Source organism: Nymphaea colorata, chromosome 10 (assembly GCF_008831285.2).
Source record: "Nymphaea colorata isolate Beijing-Zhang1983 chromosome 10, ASM883128v2, whole genome shotgun sequence".
NCBI classification, from domain to species: domain Eukaryota; kingdom Viridiplantae; phylum Streptophyta; class Magnoliopsida; order Nymphaeales; family Nymphaeaceae; genus Nymphaea; species Nymphaea colorata.
This window is the reverse complement of record NC_045147.1, coordinates 21,463,788-21,480,846: the sequence shown is the minus strand read 5'-3', so window position 1 is coordinate 21,480,846 and position 17,059 is coordinate 21,463,788. Positions and strand designations below refer to the sequence as shown.

The 17,059-nt window shown below is 40.8% G+C and overlaps 2 protein-coding genes across 2 annotated transcripts; one reads left to right on the top strand and one right to left on the bottom strand.

Annotated features, from left to right (window-relative positions):
• The first annotated feature begins 365 nt into the window (after positions 1-365).
• Positions 366-2,971, top strand: LOC116262070 (receptor-like protein 20). The gene has a single exon (XM_031641109.2). It carries the CDS (start codon positions 418-420, stop codon positions 2,794-2,796), a length of 2,379 nt encoding a protein of 792 aa, XP_031496969.1. The 5' UTR covers positions 366-417; the 3' UTR covers positions 2,797-2,971.
• A 7,397-nt stretch (positions 2,972-10,368) lies between these two features.
• LOC116262274 (probable LRR receptor-like serine/threonine-protein kinase IRK) lies at positions 10,369-15,455 on the bottom strand. The gene is made up of 2 exons (XM_031641484.2): positions 13,049-15,455; positions 10,369-12,217 (listed from the first exon to the last, which is right to left on the bottom strand). The coding sequence occupies exons 1-2, from the start codon at positions 14,437-14,439 to the stop codon at positions 10,738-10,740; spliced, it is 2,871 nt and encodes a 956-aa protein (XP_031497344.1). The 5' UTR covers positions 14,440-15,455; the 3' UTR covers positions 10,369-10,737.
• Positions 15,456-17,059: the final 1,604 nt, after the last annotated feature.

Here is a 17,059-nt window from a genome sequence, read left to right as displayed (position 1 = left end):
TTACAGTCATTTTACTTTTATTTATGCATTTTCCTCTTCAATATTCTTTACTTGGGTTGTCAGTTTACATGGTGGTGTTTCTGTAAATCATGCAACAGTAAGCACACACTCAAGTTTGGACATTCACGAACTACCACAGTGTGTACAGGCTCTTTGTCTTAAATGAATAATGGCCCAGTATTTAATGCAGGTAAAAGGCTTACTTTTTGCTGAACACGTTCAACGCTATTAATGAGAATCACGATTCACGTTTCTAATTAAGGCGTGGGGCTGCAAGGCGCGGGCCTCTTTCACCTTCCCAAGTTTGTTTATATAAGCCCCTTCTTTTCGGCCTCCTCATTTGCAACTCTTTTGAACAACTAAGCCGAGCAAGAAAACCAGTCTCTGAGATCCCACACTTATAAGAGTGTGAGATTCATGGAATATCGTGCTGCACCTCCTCCTCCTCCTTTCGGCCTTGCACCATTATTCACATGGAAATTTTGCATCATCTTCGCCCTTTTCGTGGTCCTTCATGCAGGAGAGGGTGGAACAGGAGTCAGAGCAGCAGCACCCTGCCACTCCAGTCAAAGGTTGGCCCTTTTACGATTCAAGCGGAGTCTATCTCGTGGATCGCAGACATTGTTAGGTAGTTGGCAGAACGAAAGTGATTGTTGCATGTGGAAAGGAGTATCCTGCGATAACACCACCGGCTTCGTCACCGAGCTCAACATTTATAATCTCGGAGTACAAGTAAGTGAGCCAGATGATTCCTTGTTTGAGCTTCGTCACCTTCGCCATCTTGAACTCGGCCGCAATATTATTGGTGGTGTGATCCCTTCAAGACTGACAGACCTCACTGAACTCACCAATCTTGGGCTCTCCTATTGCAACTTCACTGGAACCATTCCTGAATTCTTCAAACAACTTTCCAACCTAAACCTTCTGGACCTTAGCGGCAATGGTTTAAGGGGACAAATTCCTCCATGTCTCCTAAACCACCCAACCCTTCAGACGCTGTACCTCGGCTTCAACAACTTAAACGGTTCGCTCCCCGAAGTTGACAATGGAGTTTCCGCATTAAAGGTGCTCTACTTCTCCCCCAACATGTTGCATGGGGGGATTCCTGCTTCAATACGCAACTTGCAACATCTTGAGTTGCTGGAAGCAACAGGGAATAAATTTACTGGTATTTTGCATCTCTCCTTGTTTCAAGACATGAAGAATCTTTCATATTTGTCCCTTTCTTCTAATGAATTGACCGTTAGGTTGCCCAAACTGGTTGACCGTGTCCACCGAACTGAAATATTTTCACGTCTAGAAGTACTCCAGTTAAGTGCTTGCAACATTGAGGGGGAGTTTCCTTGGTTTCTCCAAAATGCAAAGGGCCTTGAAGTTTTAGACCTTTCAGACAATAACATAAGCGGCAAGCTGCCGGCATGGGTGTGGGGCCTACCAAACCTTCAAGCTTTGTTTTTGTCTAACAATGTGATCCATGGTTTCGAGGAAGCAGTCAATATTAGTGTTTCGATGAACTTAGCCATGTTGAACCTCAATGAGAACCAACTTCGGGGGCAGATTCCAAGAGGGCTTATCTGTGGTCTCAACCATTTAGAAAAAGTTGAATTAAACAACAACCAATTAACTGACAAGTTAACAAGATTACTACACAACTGCAGCAGCAAGATCAAGCGTGTACTCGACCTTTCATATAATAGACTCAGAGGTAGCTTGCCAAATAATTGGCTTACAAGTTTTTGTCAGTTAGAGGTGTTGGACTTGAGCAACAATCAACTTCATGGCCCAATTCCAGACAAGTCTGAGATTAGCTCTGCTGCACCGTTAAGTGTCCTCAACCTAAATGACAATAAATTGGTTGGTAGGCTTCCAAGATCTCTTTCTAACTACAGCCAATTACAGGTTCTAAATTTTGCTGAGAATGATTTGCGTGATGTTTTTCCCTTTTGGCTCAGTCATTTGAATCATTTGCATGTGTTGCTGTTACATACCAATAGATTTTATGGCTCCATCTTGTCTCCCTTCTCCGAGCATATATTTCCTTCGTTACAAATCCTAGATATTTCAAGGAACCAGTTTACCGGAAGTCTCCCACCTAAGCTTTTTCAAAGTTTTTACTCTATGATGAGGAAGAAACCAGAGTTTGACCAAGAATTTGAAAGTTTGCTTCCATATGAAGAAGAGATTATATTAACCATCAAGGGGCAGACCGGAATGCAAGAGATCATGGTCATTTTAACATTTATTGATTTTTCTAACAATCTTTTTGCCGGAAAAATTCCTGAAGAGATCGGTTTATTGGAGGGACTTTATTCATTGAACTTGTCCTGGAACTACCTAGACGGCCCTATCCCGAAGTCATTGGGACATTTGCAGCAGATGGAGTCACTTGATCTTTCTCACAATCATTTATCGGGAAGTATACCAGAAGAGCTAACGAGAGACACATTTCTCTCTGTGTTGGACCTGTCGTACAACGACCTTCAAGGGAGAATCCCTCAAGACAACCAACTCGCCACATTCAATGCTACTTCATTTGATGGGAATCCAAGGCTCTGTGGACCACCGTTGCCAATATCGTGTCCAACCAGCAAGAATGGCTCTCAAGAGTCCATCCACCGTGTTGAAGAAAAGGCTCCACATCCGTGCTGGGAGTATGTAGCAACAGGATCAGTTGGCTTTGCAGTAGGTCTGTTGACAATGGCATTACCCACCTTGTTCATTAGACGAGTGGAAATCTGGTACTGGGATCGTGTGGACAGGGCGCTTGAGGCATTAATGTTCCTACTCAATCATTGATTTGGTTTGTGCAAGGAATATGTGTTTTTCTTTTGCTGCAGTTTTCTACGCCGTAATCTTTATTTATGAAGCTACTTCTTAGAAGGGCGAGTGTTTATCCCCTGTTATTTCGTGTTTGCATTTGAGATTGTAGGTATTGTGATTTTCCAATGTATTACTTTTATGGAATATATGCTGTTTGATAAAAAATCAGGGTGCTTATTACTATGCTTATTACTACCAAGAAGGCAGGAAGAATTGGTGGCTCTCATCCTCCCATATTTAGGAATCACAAGTCAGGTCTTGAGGTTAATCAAACACCTAATGGCCAATTCAGTTTTTCTTATCAAAGCATACCATTTTCTCTGACTTTGCTCTCAACGCACTGTTATAGAAAACCTAGCAACTAGTAAGAGTTACAAAGGAGACGAGTAAAAGAACTTTATGCTCTTACAAGATGACGCAGAGCAATTGTAGAACAGATCCAAACCCAACTCTAAGAGTTTAGACTTTTGATTCAGCTTTTGTTGCTTTCTATTGTTCTGGTCTTAGTTCACATCCATAGTACAAGGATCCATGTATTGTCCAATTTTTGTCTCTCCCATTACCATATACCACCTTCAGATTCACTAAAGCACAGTGAGGTCCCCCAAAAAAGAGGGCCTCAATTCTAGCAGAATTATTAGCTGAACCACGGTTGGATCAAGAGCAGTTGTCATCGAGAACAACTTTTATTTTCAAATGTTCTGAATCAATTTTCCAGGCCCAGTTGCAAAACCTATTGATGTGGAAAATTCTTAGCCCATATCCTATCACTCTGTATTCACATCATCTCACGAGAGCGTCATAAATGAGCCTTTAAGCCTATCACCACCAAGTCACCGAGCACAGCTGCAGCGCTTTTTTTAGTCGGGGAACATTTTTCAGAAGAATTTGGAAAATGTTTTCATTTGTTAGGTGCATCCCCAACTAAAATTTGTTTGTGACCAAGCCTTTAGGGGCCGCATATTTAAGTGCTCCATTGTTCAAATCTTATAGTCACTGTCACGTTTTAGTGTTATTGGTTTGAGTTGCAAATGGTGACAAGTGTAACTCGAAATTCAATGATGTACGCTAGGTCCACCCAAGTTCCCAAGTTGGAACATGGTGTTAAAGGATTTCAACTCAAAAGTGATTTTTCATAAATAAAAATTTTAAAAAAAACTAAGAATTAATATTCTGCAGCTTTTCTTTCACAATGCTTTTCACATTTTTTTGTCAGACAACATATATAGGCTGGATCATTTCAGTACATTTTAGCGACAAATATCTCTTGGGCAGTCTTATTTTTTCTTCTTCCCATGTTCCTCAAAACATGGGAAGGCTGGTGATCTGCATTAGTATATAGGTCATTATAACCATTGAATCTAAACGTCATAGTGATTAATAGGTATAAGATCTTCTAAAACGACAGTACTCGTTGACAAATTGCTCATTTGCTGCGAGAACAGAGGCCGTGCGTATATTCTCATCGATTTTAGAGAGAGAGAGAGAGAGACGTATGCACGGTGTGTATATCCAACGAGAAACTTAAAAGTAATAAAATGAAAAAGAAAACGGAAAACAAGAAATTCTCGTATCAGAACCTACAGTTGACTATGACTTGATGGTAGTAAATATCCTGTACATGTGACCTAGCGTTTGAAGTTTGAAATTTTGTGCATGAATCGCGGAAAATCTGAACGAGCTGTGTGCAGTAGGCTTTTCATAGCCACTGCTGTACACTGTTCATTAACGTGTGGCTTCATACCTCATTAATTTAATTGCAGTTGGGATCAGAACGATTTAGGGCTTCAAATGTAAGGTTTTCTTTCTCGGAGATTGACAAGCAAATCTTTTTCGTCAAGAATTAGTATATTTTTTTTTTTGTTCATGAGAATATATGTTGTAGTTTTGAAAAATTCATAAAACCGTGTGAAAATAACGAAAAACTAAAGGTTTTACATCTAAACTTAAGGGACATAGTGTAGTTGGTCAAACTGATTAATCGGTGAAAAAATAGCTTCGTTAAAGAAACAAATCAATGGATACACCTTAAAAAAAAAAAAAGCAAATCTCATTGAATGAATTTGTAGTATGTCAATAGCCCATAAACCAGAGATGAATTCAGAAAAAGGAGGAATAAAAACCCTTTTGGCTAAGTTAGCCCCACCATTCAAAGCACTGCCTGGATTCTCCATCTACCATTCATTAAAAACATCAATGGCAGAAACCCCAACGCCAAAAGAAGCATTATGACAGAGAACATGGCATTGATCTTGCATTATCTAATCTGACAGTGAGATGCTCTCTTAGATTGAGCCTCTTGATTCCTTCCTTGAAGAGTTGGCTACCAAAGAAAGAGCCATGAACTCATGATGCACCACATGGGTGCTCTCTAGAAAAAAAAAAAAAGAAAAGAGAGAGGCAGAAGGGCAACCATGTGCATGGTGTCCTTTTCTTCCTTTTCTTTTCTCCTTTCTTTAATGGACAGGTAGACTGGATTCTCTGTTTTCAAATGGGTTGGTTTCCCTCCATGATGAACAGATTGTTATTTTTAGAGTGAGTGGGAGTTTTTGAGTGCAGCCATCAACATCATTGAATCAGAATCATTTTGGCTATGAAGCTAAAAGGCCTCATTGTACTACCTCTACCACTTAAATATTCTAAGTGTCACCCACTCAAGGACTGCCTAGCTCATTCATGCCCACTTCAAGCTAGGCCTTTTTTTTTGCTTCTTTAATTGACAGAAAATGGTTTGTTTTTAGAAGACAGGTTGCAGCATGGTAGGTTTTGAACCTGAAAATTTGAGGAAAAATTCTGACTTCGTTTTTGTGATTCGATAAAAGGTCGAAACTCTCACACCTTTTTCCTTCGGCCGTAAGGTCCAGGGCTGCTTGAGAACCTAAGTAGAAAGCAGGTCCCATTTGTCAGCGCCTGATTGTATGATGGATCAAATGTTTGCATATCCATAATGAATTCAATTTTAGAAACCGGAGTTTAACTCCATTATCAAATGCGCATTATCAAATTTGAAGACGTCGGACCTACAACCAAAGTCAGATCTTGGATCAGATCTGGTTGCAGTTTTAAGGAAAGAACTTGGGTGTGTTTTTAACTTTTTCTTCATTAACCGATTAACCAGATCAATGAGATGATCCATCCGATCTGAATGCGGTCTGTTGGCATCCCAAGAGGTCGATGTTAGGTTCGCGAAATTAGCCTAAGGTTGATTCAGTGGGATCAGAGCGTCGGCGAGAATAAAATTATGAAGCAAATTTATTAACTTTGAATCTGTATCAGGTTTGAACCTGTCACTCCTAATTGAGCTCTCTTAAGATTTTGTTCCAAGCCGACATGTTGCTATAAACTAAATCCAAGATCTACCAATGAAGAGACACTCCCATTACCTACCGATACAATGCCCACTGTAAATATCGCACTGTATCGGCCTGTACCAACCGATACAATGGGCATGGCGCCGAACTTGAAACAAACAGGTGGTCTTAATGGCCACCCGGAATATAGGCAGACGTGGGTCCCATGTTTTTAATTTTTTTATCCAAATTTTAATAAAAAGAAATCATTTGGAAAAGGCGATACAGGAAAGCCGTATCGGTTGGGTTTCCCAAATGATACTCGAACCAACTTTTACAGCATTGATGAGTACCACACTTCACAAGAGCTGCTGGGATGCACCAGTCTTTTGACCTCCACGAACTAAAGGTGGAACAATCTTTGCCCATATACAAGTTAAAATTCTTTTTCTCTTTCTCTTTCTCCCTCCGCAGAGGCACCTTTTCTTTGTCGGAGTCTGTGGCTTGTCTTATGCAGGGGATATACATTTTGTCATTTGGTTACACGTCGTCCTTTGTCTGCGGTTAGGTGATTGTACCGCTCTGTCTCACCATTCTCTCCCTACTCCTCTTATTTTGTTTTATACATTGTATTGTATATTTCATCTTTTTGCTTATGTTTTGCGTTTTTTATTGTAACTGAAGGACTTTTTGTCCCCAAATTTTCGTATTGATTCTCATTTTATCGGCTCTCTCTCTCTTTGTTTGTATGTGTGTGTGAATTTTTCTTAACCCCTTTAAAGCAGTAGATGACAACACAAAATTAGGTTTTTGGTGTCTTTTAAACACTATAAAACTCGGTTTTGGGAGTAACAAATCCGGTTTTTGGCGTGTTTTTATATGACAACCCAAAATTTGTTGGAGGGGCACTTGTTTAAAAATACTCAAATATGGTGAGACACTTTTATATATATATATATATATATATATACTCTTAAAAGACTGGTGTGGGTAACTGCCGACACCAGTCACAATGTGGCTACACCACTGGTTGTGTTGTCCACCCTCCCAGACTGATCATCAAGCGGCCCCTTTCAAATTATTGAAAAACAAAGATTTAGATGTGTCATCCAAACAAATAAATTAGATTTGGGTGTCATCCAAACGCCTTTTCAACTAATTATGCTACCAAACTGATGGTTTCTCCTAAAAGATAACACTTTTTACTAAAAAAATGTTTTTATTGAGTAAGAAATGCCGAAAATATGAAAGAAAAAAAATTGTCAGATTATAGGAAAGCATTCCACCTCCAAGCTCCAAGGTCGGTAAGGTCATTCAAACACGACAGCCTTCGTCGCCCTTGGCTCGGAAAGACTGGAAAAGAAAATTCAGAAGAGAAATAAAAGAGATTGCCTCTTCGTCTTGTAGCTGTTTCTCCCACATTGATAGCGACGAGCGTTCGAGTTTAGGACAACATAGCAGCTACAGAGTGCTGCTTCCTCAGCGCTCCCAAGAATCTTACTTCCTCCACTCTCTTCTCCATATTATATTAAGTAACAACAAGCTGGAGATCATTTTTTTTTAAGGCCAAAGGCCAGCTTTGTTTCACACTTCAGATCGTGTTGCCAAGATTAGTTTATCATCAAAGGCAGTGGAAAAATAAATAAATAAATAGGTTTCGATGCTCTAAACCAAATCTCAAGGACAGTTCTTACCGTCATCGAGGCGGTGAGCAGAGGATCAAAAGCTTAAAAAGAAAGAGTTACATGGCAGTAGAAATCAAATATTCTTTTTTCTCTACAGCCATCACTTTCTTGATCATACTTGTTTCATACTATTTCAAGTTTTTAGAAGTACTTAACTACCATTGCCCCAGAAAAGGAAATAACTGTTACTAATATTTTGATAGCTCCAACTTACACGACTTTTGGAAAACATCATTTTGTCCAAATTAGATTACCGTAAACCCAATTTAGACCAACATCATTTTAAAGACAAAACAATCATGTAAGGGTTGGTATGAGAAATAGAATAACTGTTACTAATAAAAACTATAGCAAATTCATGAAATGTCTTAAAATGTGCTTGGTTAACTTATTTTAAGGCAGATTCGTGTTCCAAACTATTTTATTTAATTCATAGTCACAAATAATGTCTCGAAGTTTTAAACGTCGAGGTTTTTTTCGAATATAATATAATGAGTTTGAAAAAAATAAGAAAAATATGATAAATTTTTAAAACATTTAAAATATAATAAAAATATAGGTGAGAAACTAATAAGACAAACATCACAATATAAAGAGATTTGCAACAAATAAAAAATGAAAAAAACTGTTTGGCATTAAAAAATTAAAACAAATAAAAAAAACATGTTTAATCGTTTTTAACATTTTTTTCAAAAAATCGTGTTTTTTAGTTTTAAATGATCATTTAATTTATCAGGTATTTTTCGTGTTTTTTTCAAAATAAAAACGTGTTTTCTGAAAAAGTGTCACAAAACAGTTGTTAGTCTTTAGAATTGGAATTTTAGAACACAGCCGTCTGATAGTACTATCACCCAACGTCGCTTGCGTCAAAGAATATTAAAAAAAAAAAGAGGTAATTTTAAAATTATAAGCGAAGGACAGGTCAAAATGTAATTTTTTTCTCTATAAAAAATTATATTCAGCTGACAGAAAAAGTATGAAAATTTACTGGAGTAAACTTTTTTTTTTTTTTAATCTCCCCAAGCAGCATGCCTGTGTTGGGGAGTGCAGAGAGAATCTCTACAGTCAACGGCCTGAATGGTCAGTAGACTCCAGTACTCCTCCCCCATAATTTCCCTCCCTTTTAGTAATTCTCCTTTTTTTAGATTAACTTGCTGGAATTAAGAAATGCCAGAGGACGGGAAAAGGCGTGCGAGGAATGGAGGGTAATAAAGAATGGAACAGAGACGAAGGAATAGAAGCAAAAGGGCTCGAAAGACACGCGCGATGGAGACGGGAAAGAATCCTTTTGTCCTTCACGTGTTTGGCCTGGCCTGGGAAAATCGTTTTCCCAGGGAAACCCGAGAGGGAAAAAGTGCCTCGGCGACCCTGTCCAACATGAAGGTATTACACAAAATTATTTTTAAAGAACTCTTTAATATATTTCACATAATTGTATGTGTGCGTTTCTGATGCTGTGAAGTAGCGTGTGAACATATGAGAATGCAAGGGTGCTATGTCGCGAAGATAAAGACAAGGAAATTAGTTGCAGGTTGATGAGGGCTTGACCTCGGTAGAACAGCAAGTAAAAGTGGGCCAAGCCATTTAAAAGATCACAACGACCCATGTCCAAACTCCAACCACCAACGCACCTAAAGAGGGACCATCCACAGTAACTCTACAGCAATAACCAACTTTTTGAAAGCATTTAGACTCTCTCTCTCTATCTCTCTGCCCCCAAATTTATGTAAGGCTTTAATTCCTCACTCTTTAATTGAAATCTCTATCAAATTGTGCCCTAGAAGCACCTGATCTCTTGATCTTCAACCTCGAGATCTCAAGTCCAAGTCCAAGTGTTTGTTAGGGGAAGTTCTTGTTCCGTTGTTCACCATGCCTTAGGCTTAGGCCTAGTTCTTTTCAATCACAAGCAACAGAAAAAGGTGCCCTGAAACTTAGACTTCAATGACAAAAACAATCACATGGGATGAGTTGGAATTAAACTTAACCATCATAATGACATGAGCATGAAAGTCAGTTTTCATTAAATGTTGAGCCCCACCTGTTCACTAGTTAACTTGTTCGTCACACTTCAACTCAATTAATTTGCAGATAGCCTCTTTAACAAGACAGTGAGAAAAAGAACTTCGAAGTTCAATGAACTTGTTCCAGGGTAATAACGGTAACATATTTCAAGATGAGCACATCCCTGTAAAGAAAACTAAATGAATGCCTAGTTCAGTGGGAGGAAATAAAACTGACATTATACACGCTTGACAGGTGAAAAACAATAAAAAAAAAACATTAGAGTACTAATCAGAATAAGCAATAAGCAATATTCTTTTCCCAACATCATTGTTACTTCTACGAAGTTGCACGTAAATAAGGCATCAACCTCCGCCACTTGTCGCTATCACGCTCATGATATAAAGCTTCTACATGGACGAATGCCCATGTGCGTGCAGGGAGCGAGTTTCCACCCGATGGGTGAAATTTTTAATCATTAAAAGAAGCAAGGATGCTAACTCACGGTAGTCTAAATTATTTCAGGCCCCACAAGTTAAAGCAAAAACGTGGATATGTATGTATCAAAAAGATTGGAAGGGGAAAAAGAGATTCCTTTCTTTAGAAGAGGGAAGCTTTTCTTTTAAGACATTTACTCTCTCATCTTGTTCCCTCAGTAAACATGTAACTCATACTAAACAAACATAAAGAACAAATACCTAGCAGAATTTTACCAAAAGGAAAAGAGAACACCGAAGGGTCATCGTCCGGTGAAGAGGAATCCGAGAATCAGAAGAACTTCAAGCATCCAACCGAAGGATAATGAAATGGTGAGAAACGCAAACCCAACAATGAGGTCCCGGTTCATTTTGCAGGTCATCATCCTTCATGCTGTTTCCATGCCCAAGTGCCCAAACTTCGGATTCCACTTCTCCGGAAAACCCGGATTCTTCTTTAACTAATTATAACTCTTCCCGGCTGTCGGCCGGGCCGCGTATCAATTCGAGTATGTGAACCACCTCCCCCATGGCTGGCCTATTTGATGGCAGCTGTGAGGTACAGATCAAGCCTAACTTCACCACAGGCACAACTTCCTCTGTAGGGAATTTCCCACCCATTCTACCGTCCACCCAGTCTGCAATTCTACCTTCATCCAAAGCTCTCCTGACCCCATCGATCAAAACAACAACATCATCTTCCATGTACTCCACTGGCCTCTTCCCCGTCACCACCTCCAAAACTAGAACTCCAAAGCCGTACACATCACACTTCTCATTGATCTTTACAGATCTGCACGCAAACTCTGGCGCCATGTATCCAAGAGCACTTTGTATCTTGCTGCTAAGCACATAACGGTCCAACATGGGCAGCAACTTTGCCAACCCAAAATCAGCTACCTTTGCCTCCCGAGTCCGTCCATCAACGAGTATATTGCTTGATTTGAGGTTGTAGTGGATCATTGGTGGCCTGCAAGATTGGTGCAGGTGCTCTAAACCTTTGGCAATCCCTAAGATTATGTCGAACCTTTCTGACCATGTGAAGCAATTGCCATTTTGCTCCTCATGGAGAAGGGTGTAAAGGCTACCACCAGAAACATATTCATAAATGAGGAGCTGCAGCTGAGGGGTCCAATAGTAGCCTAGGAGTTGAACAAGGTTTGGATGATGAATTTTCCCAAGCTTCCTAACTTCTTTTTCAAAATCCTCCTGAGACTTCACCAAACTGGAGACTGTCAGTTTCTTGATTGCAACTGGGCAACCATCTCGGAGGACAGTGCGGTAAACTGTGCCAAAACCACCACGGCCAAGCTCACAGTCCTTGTTAAGAAGAGCATGTGCACCAGCACTAAAATCACCTTCACCAGAAAACATGATAAGCTTCCCATATGCACCAGCAGCACCAACCGTTCCATCCGTACTTGGTGAGCCACTGAGTGAGTCCAAAGGAGGATGCATAAAGGTAGGAGATGAGGAACGTACACGGAGGTTCAGGACGGTCACAGCAATAACACCAATAATAATCGCAGCTGCTGCAGAAATCGCAACAAGGGTAGAGATGCTGAGAATGATTTTCTTGTGCCTGATAGCAGAGGTGGCAGTTGTGGTGCCCGATGCAGGGGATGAGGAAACACTTGTGGAGTTGGGGTTGAGGACAATAGGCTTGGGAAGAACAGGAGGGCAGGACTTGTTCAAGCGAGAGACACATAAGGAAGGGTTGCCAGCAAAATCCAAAGGAGAAAGCTTGGAAAAGATGCCAAAGGCTGGGAGATCTCCTTGAAAGTTGTTTCCTGATATGTTGAGAAAATGCAGGTACGAGAGATTTCCAAGCTGCTGTGGAATTTGGCCGCTGAGATTATTGACAGAGAGATCTAATATCTGTAGCTCGGACAGGTTACCTAAGTCACTAGGAATGGGCCCAGTGAGCCTGTTATGGGATAAGCTCCTGAAATGCAGAAGAAAGAAGACGATCAGAAAATTCAAAAAAACAAAGCCTCAGTCATGTCTAGATTGATTAATCAGAAACTGATTCACAGAGCATCTTTTAGGCACAACAGAACGACCAGATATAAGCATTTACCCACATCCAAAAATCGAATACCCGCAAACTGAACATACAGCTGGGCCTATTCATCGCATAAACAACGGATAAAAAGTTTTGTCTCAAGTGTTGAATATCATTTTCTTAAAACAACTAAAATACAAATTCGTCGAATTCATCATTGTGTGTCAACTGAATATCATCAAAACGGCCATGCAAGCTGCATGGACTATATTGAACACGCTAATCACATGAGCGGATTGTAAAAGAAAGACGTTTTGTAAATTTTAAAACAGGGTTGTTATTTTCTTACTGCTGCTTCGACGTAGTTGACTGATGTTAAGTTCTTGGTTTATGCTACAAGTAGCAGAAAACGCCAAGTGGGCTAAATCAAATGTTTTTTTTTTCTATAGTTGAAAGCCAGAATGTGTTTGCAACAGCTGGAAAGGTTGATGTCATTTTGTTGCTCTACCGATCGTTATTTGGGAAGGAAGCCACAATCGTCTTATGCAACTCAAAGCAATGCAAGTTTTGACCACCAAACAGCTTATATGTTTGGATAGGAAGTAACAAGGAAAAATCAACGTTATGCATGAATAATTAATAAAATTTGCGAAAACAAAATATTAACTAAAAATCGCATACTCAAAGACGCATACTAACGGGAAAACTCCCCAACGGTTAAACTCCTAAATGTTTCGATGTGTGCGTGTGCAGAGAGAGAGGGAAACTCACAGTGTAGTTAAAGATGAGCACTTCCCCAATTTGGATGGAATACTGCCACCAAACTGATTCCTGCTAAGATCCAGTATCTGTAAGACCATTAATTCTCCAATCGTCGCTGGAATATTTGGACCAAGTGAATTTCCTGAGACATTCAGAACTGCCAACTTCGGCGAAAATCCAATCTCAGATGGCAGCCCACCAGATAAATTATTTAATGACAAATCTAAAAACTCAACAGTCCCAGACCCCGGAGCTGAAGGAAGAATCTCTCCCTTCACCATCTCACTCAAACGAGAGCTACTCAGCGATCCAGAGCCGAACATCCAACTTGGTACCTTGCCAATGAGGCCGTTCCGGCTAAAATCAACATGAGAAAGATTCTGGCAATTCTTTAAACCATCCGGTATCTTGCCAATAAGTTGGTTAGATGATAGATTCAACCTTCTGAGCAATGCAAGCTCCCCAATCATATCTGGTATCTCGCCGGAGAACGCATTGCTTGAGATGTCCAGTGTGCCCAACGCCTTTAGTCCTCCAATCCACGATGGAATTTCACCATTCAATCGATTTCTATGTACTCTCATTGAATTGAGAGCAGATAGCTGCTGCATCGAGTCTGGCAAGACGCCAGAGAACCCATTATCACCGAGATTCAGAGTTCTAAGAGTCAAACACTCACCGATGTCGTCAGGAATGCTGCCCGAAAACCTGTTCCCACTCAGGTCTAATGTATGTAGGTAACCTAGAGCCTTAACTCCAGGAGGAATTGCTCCCACCAAAGAATTCCTAGACAAATCGAGTGTGTGGAGACCGGTTAAGGACCAAATACCATCCGGCAGTTCACTGGAGAGAAAATTGGAGGAGAGATTGAGATCGGTTAGCGTCAAACAGGAGCTCAAACTCTCTGGAATCTGACCCTCGAAGGCGTTATGGGCAAGGGAGAGGACCCGGAGAGAGGAGCACCTCTCAAAAAACTCGGCAGGAATGGAACCAGAGAGCCGGTTCCCACTCAGGTCCACGATTTTTAGGGATTTGAGTAGTGCGAGGTCGTGGCTAATCGTTCCGGTGAGATTGTTCCTGGCGAGCGACAGTTTGCGCAGCGACTGAAGCAGAGCGAGCCCACGACCGATCTTCCCGTTCAAGGAGAGGCCCTCAAGGACGAGCTCCGTGACTCGCCCAGTCCGAGGGTTGCACCACACTCCCGCCCAGTTACAGGGCGAGTCATCGTCTTCGGCCCAGGAGGTCAAGGCAGAGCTCGGGTCGTGGAGGTCGGCCTTGAAGACAATGAGACCAAGGACGTCGTCATTGAGCGCAGGCGCGGGGTCACCCGAGATCGCCGAGGGAACTGCAAGGAGGAGGGATAGGAGGAAGAGCTGTAGAAGGCCCCAAAGTGTTCCCATCGTCAAGGCTTTGACACGGCCCCAGCTACCACTGCATCTTCCCGACCCAGAATTCCCAAAATATGTCAGGAACCAACCAGAACGGGAAGTCCCTCACCTCCTTTCTCCACTTTCCTGGTTGTTTAGAACTTGCAAGCGGATGAGATTTTGCTCCCGAACTGAAAGAGTAAGGTCATCTCATAAGTTCCTGTTTGGCTGGAAGGAAACACAGACAAACTTCCTGAAAAGATCAAGATTTCTCCACCCCTCGGGCTGAAGATTTCCAGTCTTCAGAAGAGACGAAAATGCTGATTTTTTTAACTGCAAGTCAAGCAAGGAGAAACGGCTACTTTTTTCTGATTTAGGATCCGGATAGCGACGATTTTCTTTTCGCCCGGCCCTGCGAGATAAGCCAAAAGAATGGCCTGGGCTATAAATGATCTAAAGCAATGGCGACGGTTTCGTCTCGCAGAGATCCGGAAACGCCTGCCTTCCCTGGCGACTCTTCAGACCGAGTACGAAAACCTCCCAGAAGAGTCAATATGCGACACGTTTTCCGGCAACCACCAGTATTCCACAATGCGGAGCTGCTTTACGGAACGATATCGAAACGCCGGGGTGTCGTTGTAAAGCACGGCGGCTTCGCCCCGTTCCTTGTGCGCGGAAGAAGACGAAATGCTCGCGGATTTCTTCAACCGAGCGGAGAAATGCGCACCTTCAGAGCACCCGAGGTAAAGAAAACCGCGAGACTCCTGCATTGCCAAGCGTCATTTCCCTTCCGGGTACCTCTGCGGCCAGAAAACCGGCGCTCACCGGAAACCGCAACATCAACCTGAAGCAGCTTTCCCTTGCAGGTGGTTTCCTGGCTCCGAAGAACATATAATGCCGGCGGATCTCGGCCGCAAATGCAGTAGAAGGGAAGCAGTCCCGGCAAAACGCACGCCGGAAAAAACGCTAGCTCTCGCCGGAAAGAGACACAGCAGTGTAAAGAGTGTGTCCGTAGAGAGCAATGCTCCCGTCAGGGGACAGCGCAAATCAGCACTCGTCTCGCATATTTATATATGGAGGTAAAAACATTTCCTAGGAAATGAGACGAACCAAACGCCAGAAAAAATTGAGAAACATTCTCCAAAGCGAGAAAAGTGATGGCGGTAATGAAATTTTCTATACAACGAGGGGCAACGAAATTGCAGCCCAGAGGTATTAAAGCGAGGAAAAGAGAAGGTAGGGGAAGAAATAAATAAGAGCCGTACTGCAGGCTTTTGCTTTTTCTTTAAATTCCATTAAATGAGCGGCAACTCAACTTCTCCAGGGCGTTTACCATGGTTAATAAATGCAACCACTTTTCCTTGACCAGGGTTCAACCGCGGTCAGGGGTCGGGGGGGGAAGTGGGGGACCCCGTTGTGCTGACCTGGCATCACGCTTTCAATGCCGTTCAACCGCGAGCCCACCGCCAACTTACGTCCTGCGGCATCAATGCTCTTGATCGTCTACCGTCCATCGCTGAATCGAACGGACACGATTTTGCATCTTGATTGAGGTTGTCATTCGAGACCACTGCGCCTCGGAGTTCGGACCCCAAAAGGGACTCGTTTCAGATCCGAAATGGTACCAAGTTGAGCTTGTAATGGATCTGAACTCGGGTCTGGATGGCAATATTTGAAATAAATATTTTATGTTCAACGGTATTAGCTTTCTCCCTCATATCCGCTGCTATTTTCAACTTTTTCTTTTACTTTCATTTTTTTATTTCTTAAAAACCCAAACCATTTTCGTTGCAGATTCTAATGAGGTCAGATGGCTGGAAATTGCTTATCTAAATATACAAGTAACGTTATTTTTAAGAGTCTAAAATACCTCTTAAAAGAGACATAGGGTTTTATATTTTTTAAAAACTTATTTGTTTCAATCTTTCTCATTCCTTTTTACTGTATTTTAGACTTTTGAGATAACAACTTTACTTTTAAATTTACAATTTAATTTTTATCGTCTAATCTTCATAATGATTTTTTATACTTGATGGTTTAATACCTACCATATATAAGTACTTGTCTGTGTTAGGGATAAAAACTAGACCCCTAAAATTTGATTTGTTCATTGAAGAATATTTTGAAAAATATATATTAAGCCAAGTCAATTTTTTTAGTTGAACAATGTTTCTATAACACTATAAAAATCAACGGCTCTTACAGTGTCAAAATTTCCCAAGTAAAAAAAATCTATTTTTTTTTATATAAGCTAATTGAACAAATACTCATTCTATGCTGAGTTAGTGTTTATAAGCATTCTAAAATGTATTAAGATATATAAATATAGACCATTTAAATGTTGTTTAATTCGTATTAAATAAATATGAACATACTAACGCGACCATTAGTATCAATTTAACATAAGACATGGTTTATTCATGCTATTTTTGTTAAAAATATTGATTTATCTACTAATAAAATCACAACGTTATAAAAATAATATATTTTACATATTTAAAATAAAAATGATTTAATTTAAATGCAATAAATCATGGCTAAGACCACAAGGATATTGTATCATAAACGGTGGTTGATACCAATTTAATAAATTTTTTCTAGTAATAAATTTTAAAAATTTTAACCATTCATTACATCCGGCAGCGTCGAATGT

Coding starts and splice junctions, on each gene's coding strand:
- LOC116262070 (XM_031641109.2), top strand. CDS start 418: ATGGAATATCGTGCTGCACCTCCTCCTCCTCCTTTCGGCCTTGCACCA.
- LOC116262274 (XM_031641484.2), bottom strand. CDS start 14,439: ATGGGAACACTTTGGGGCCTTCTACAGCTCTTCCTCCTATCCCTCCTC. Junction 12,218..13,048: donor TGCTCATCTTTAACTACACT/GTGAGTTTCCCT, acceptor TCTGCATTTCAG/GAGCTTATCCCATAACAGGC.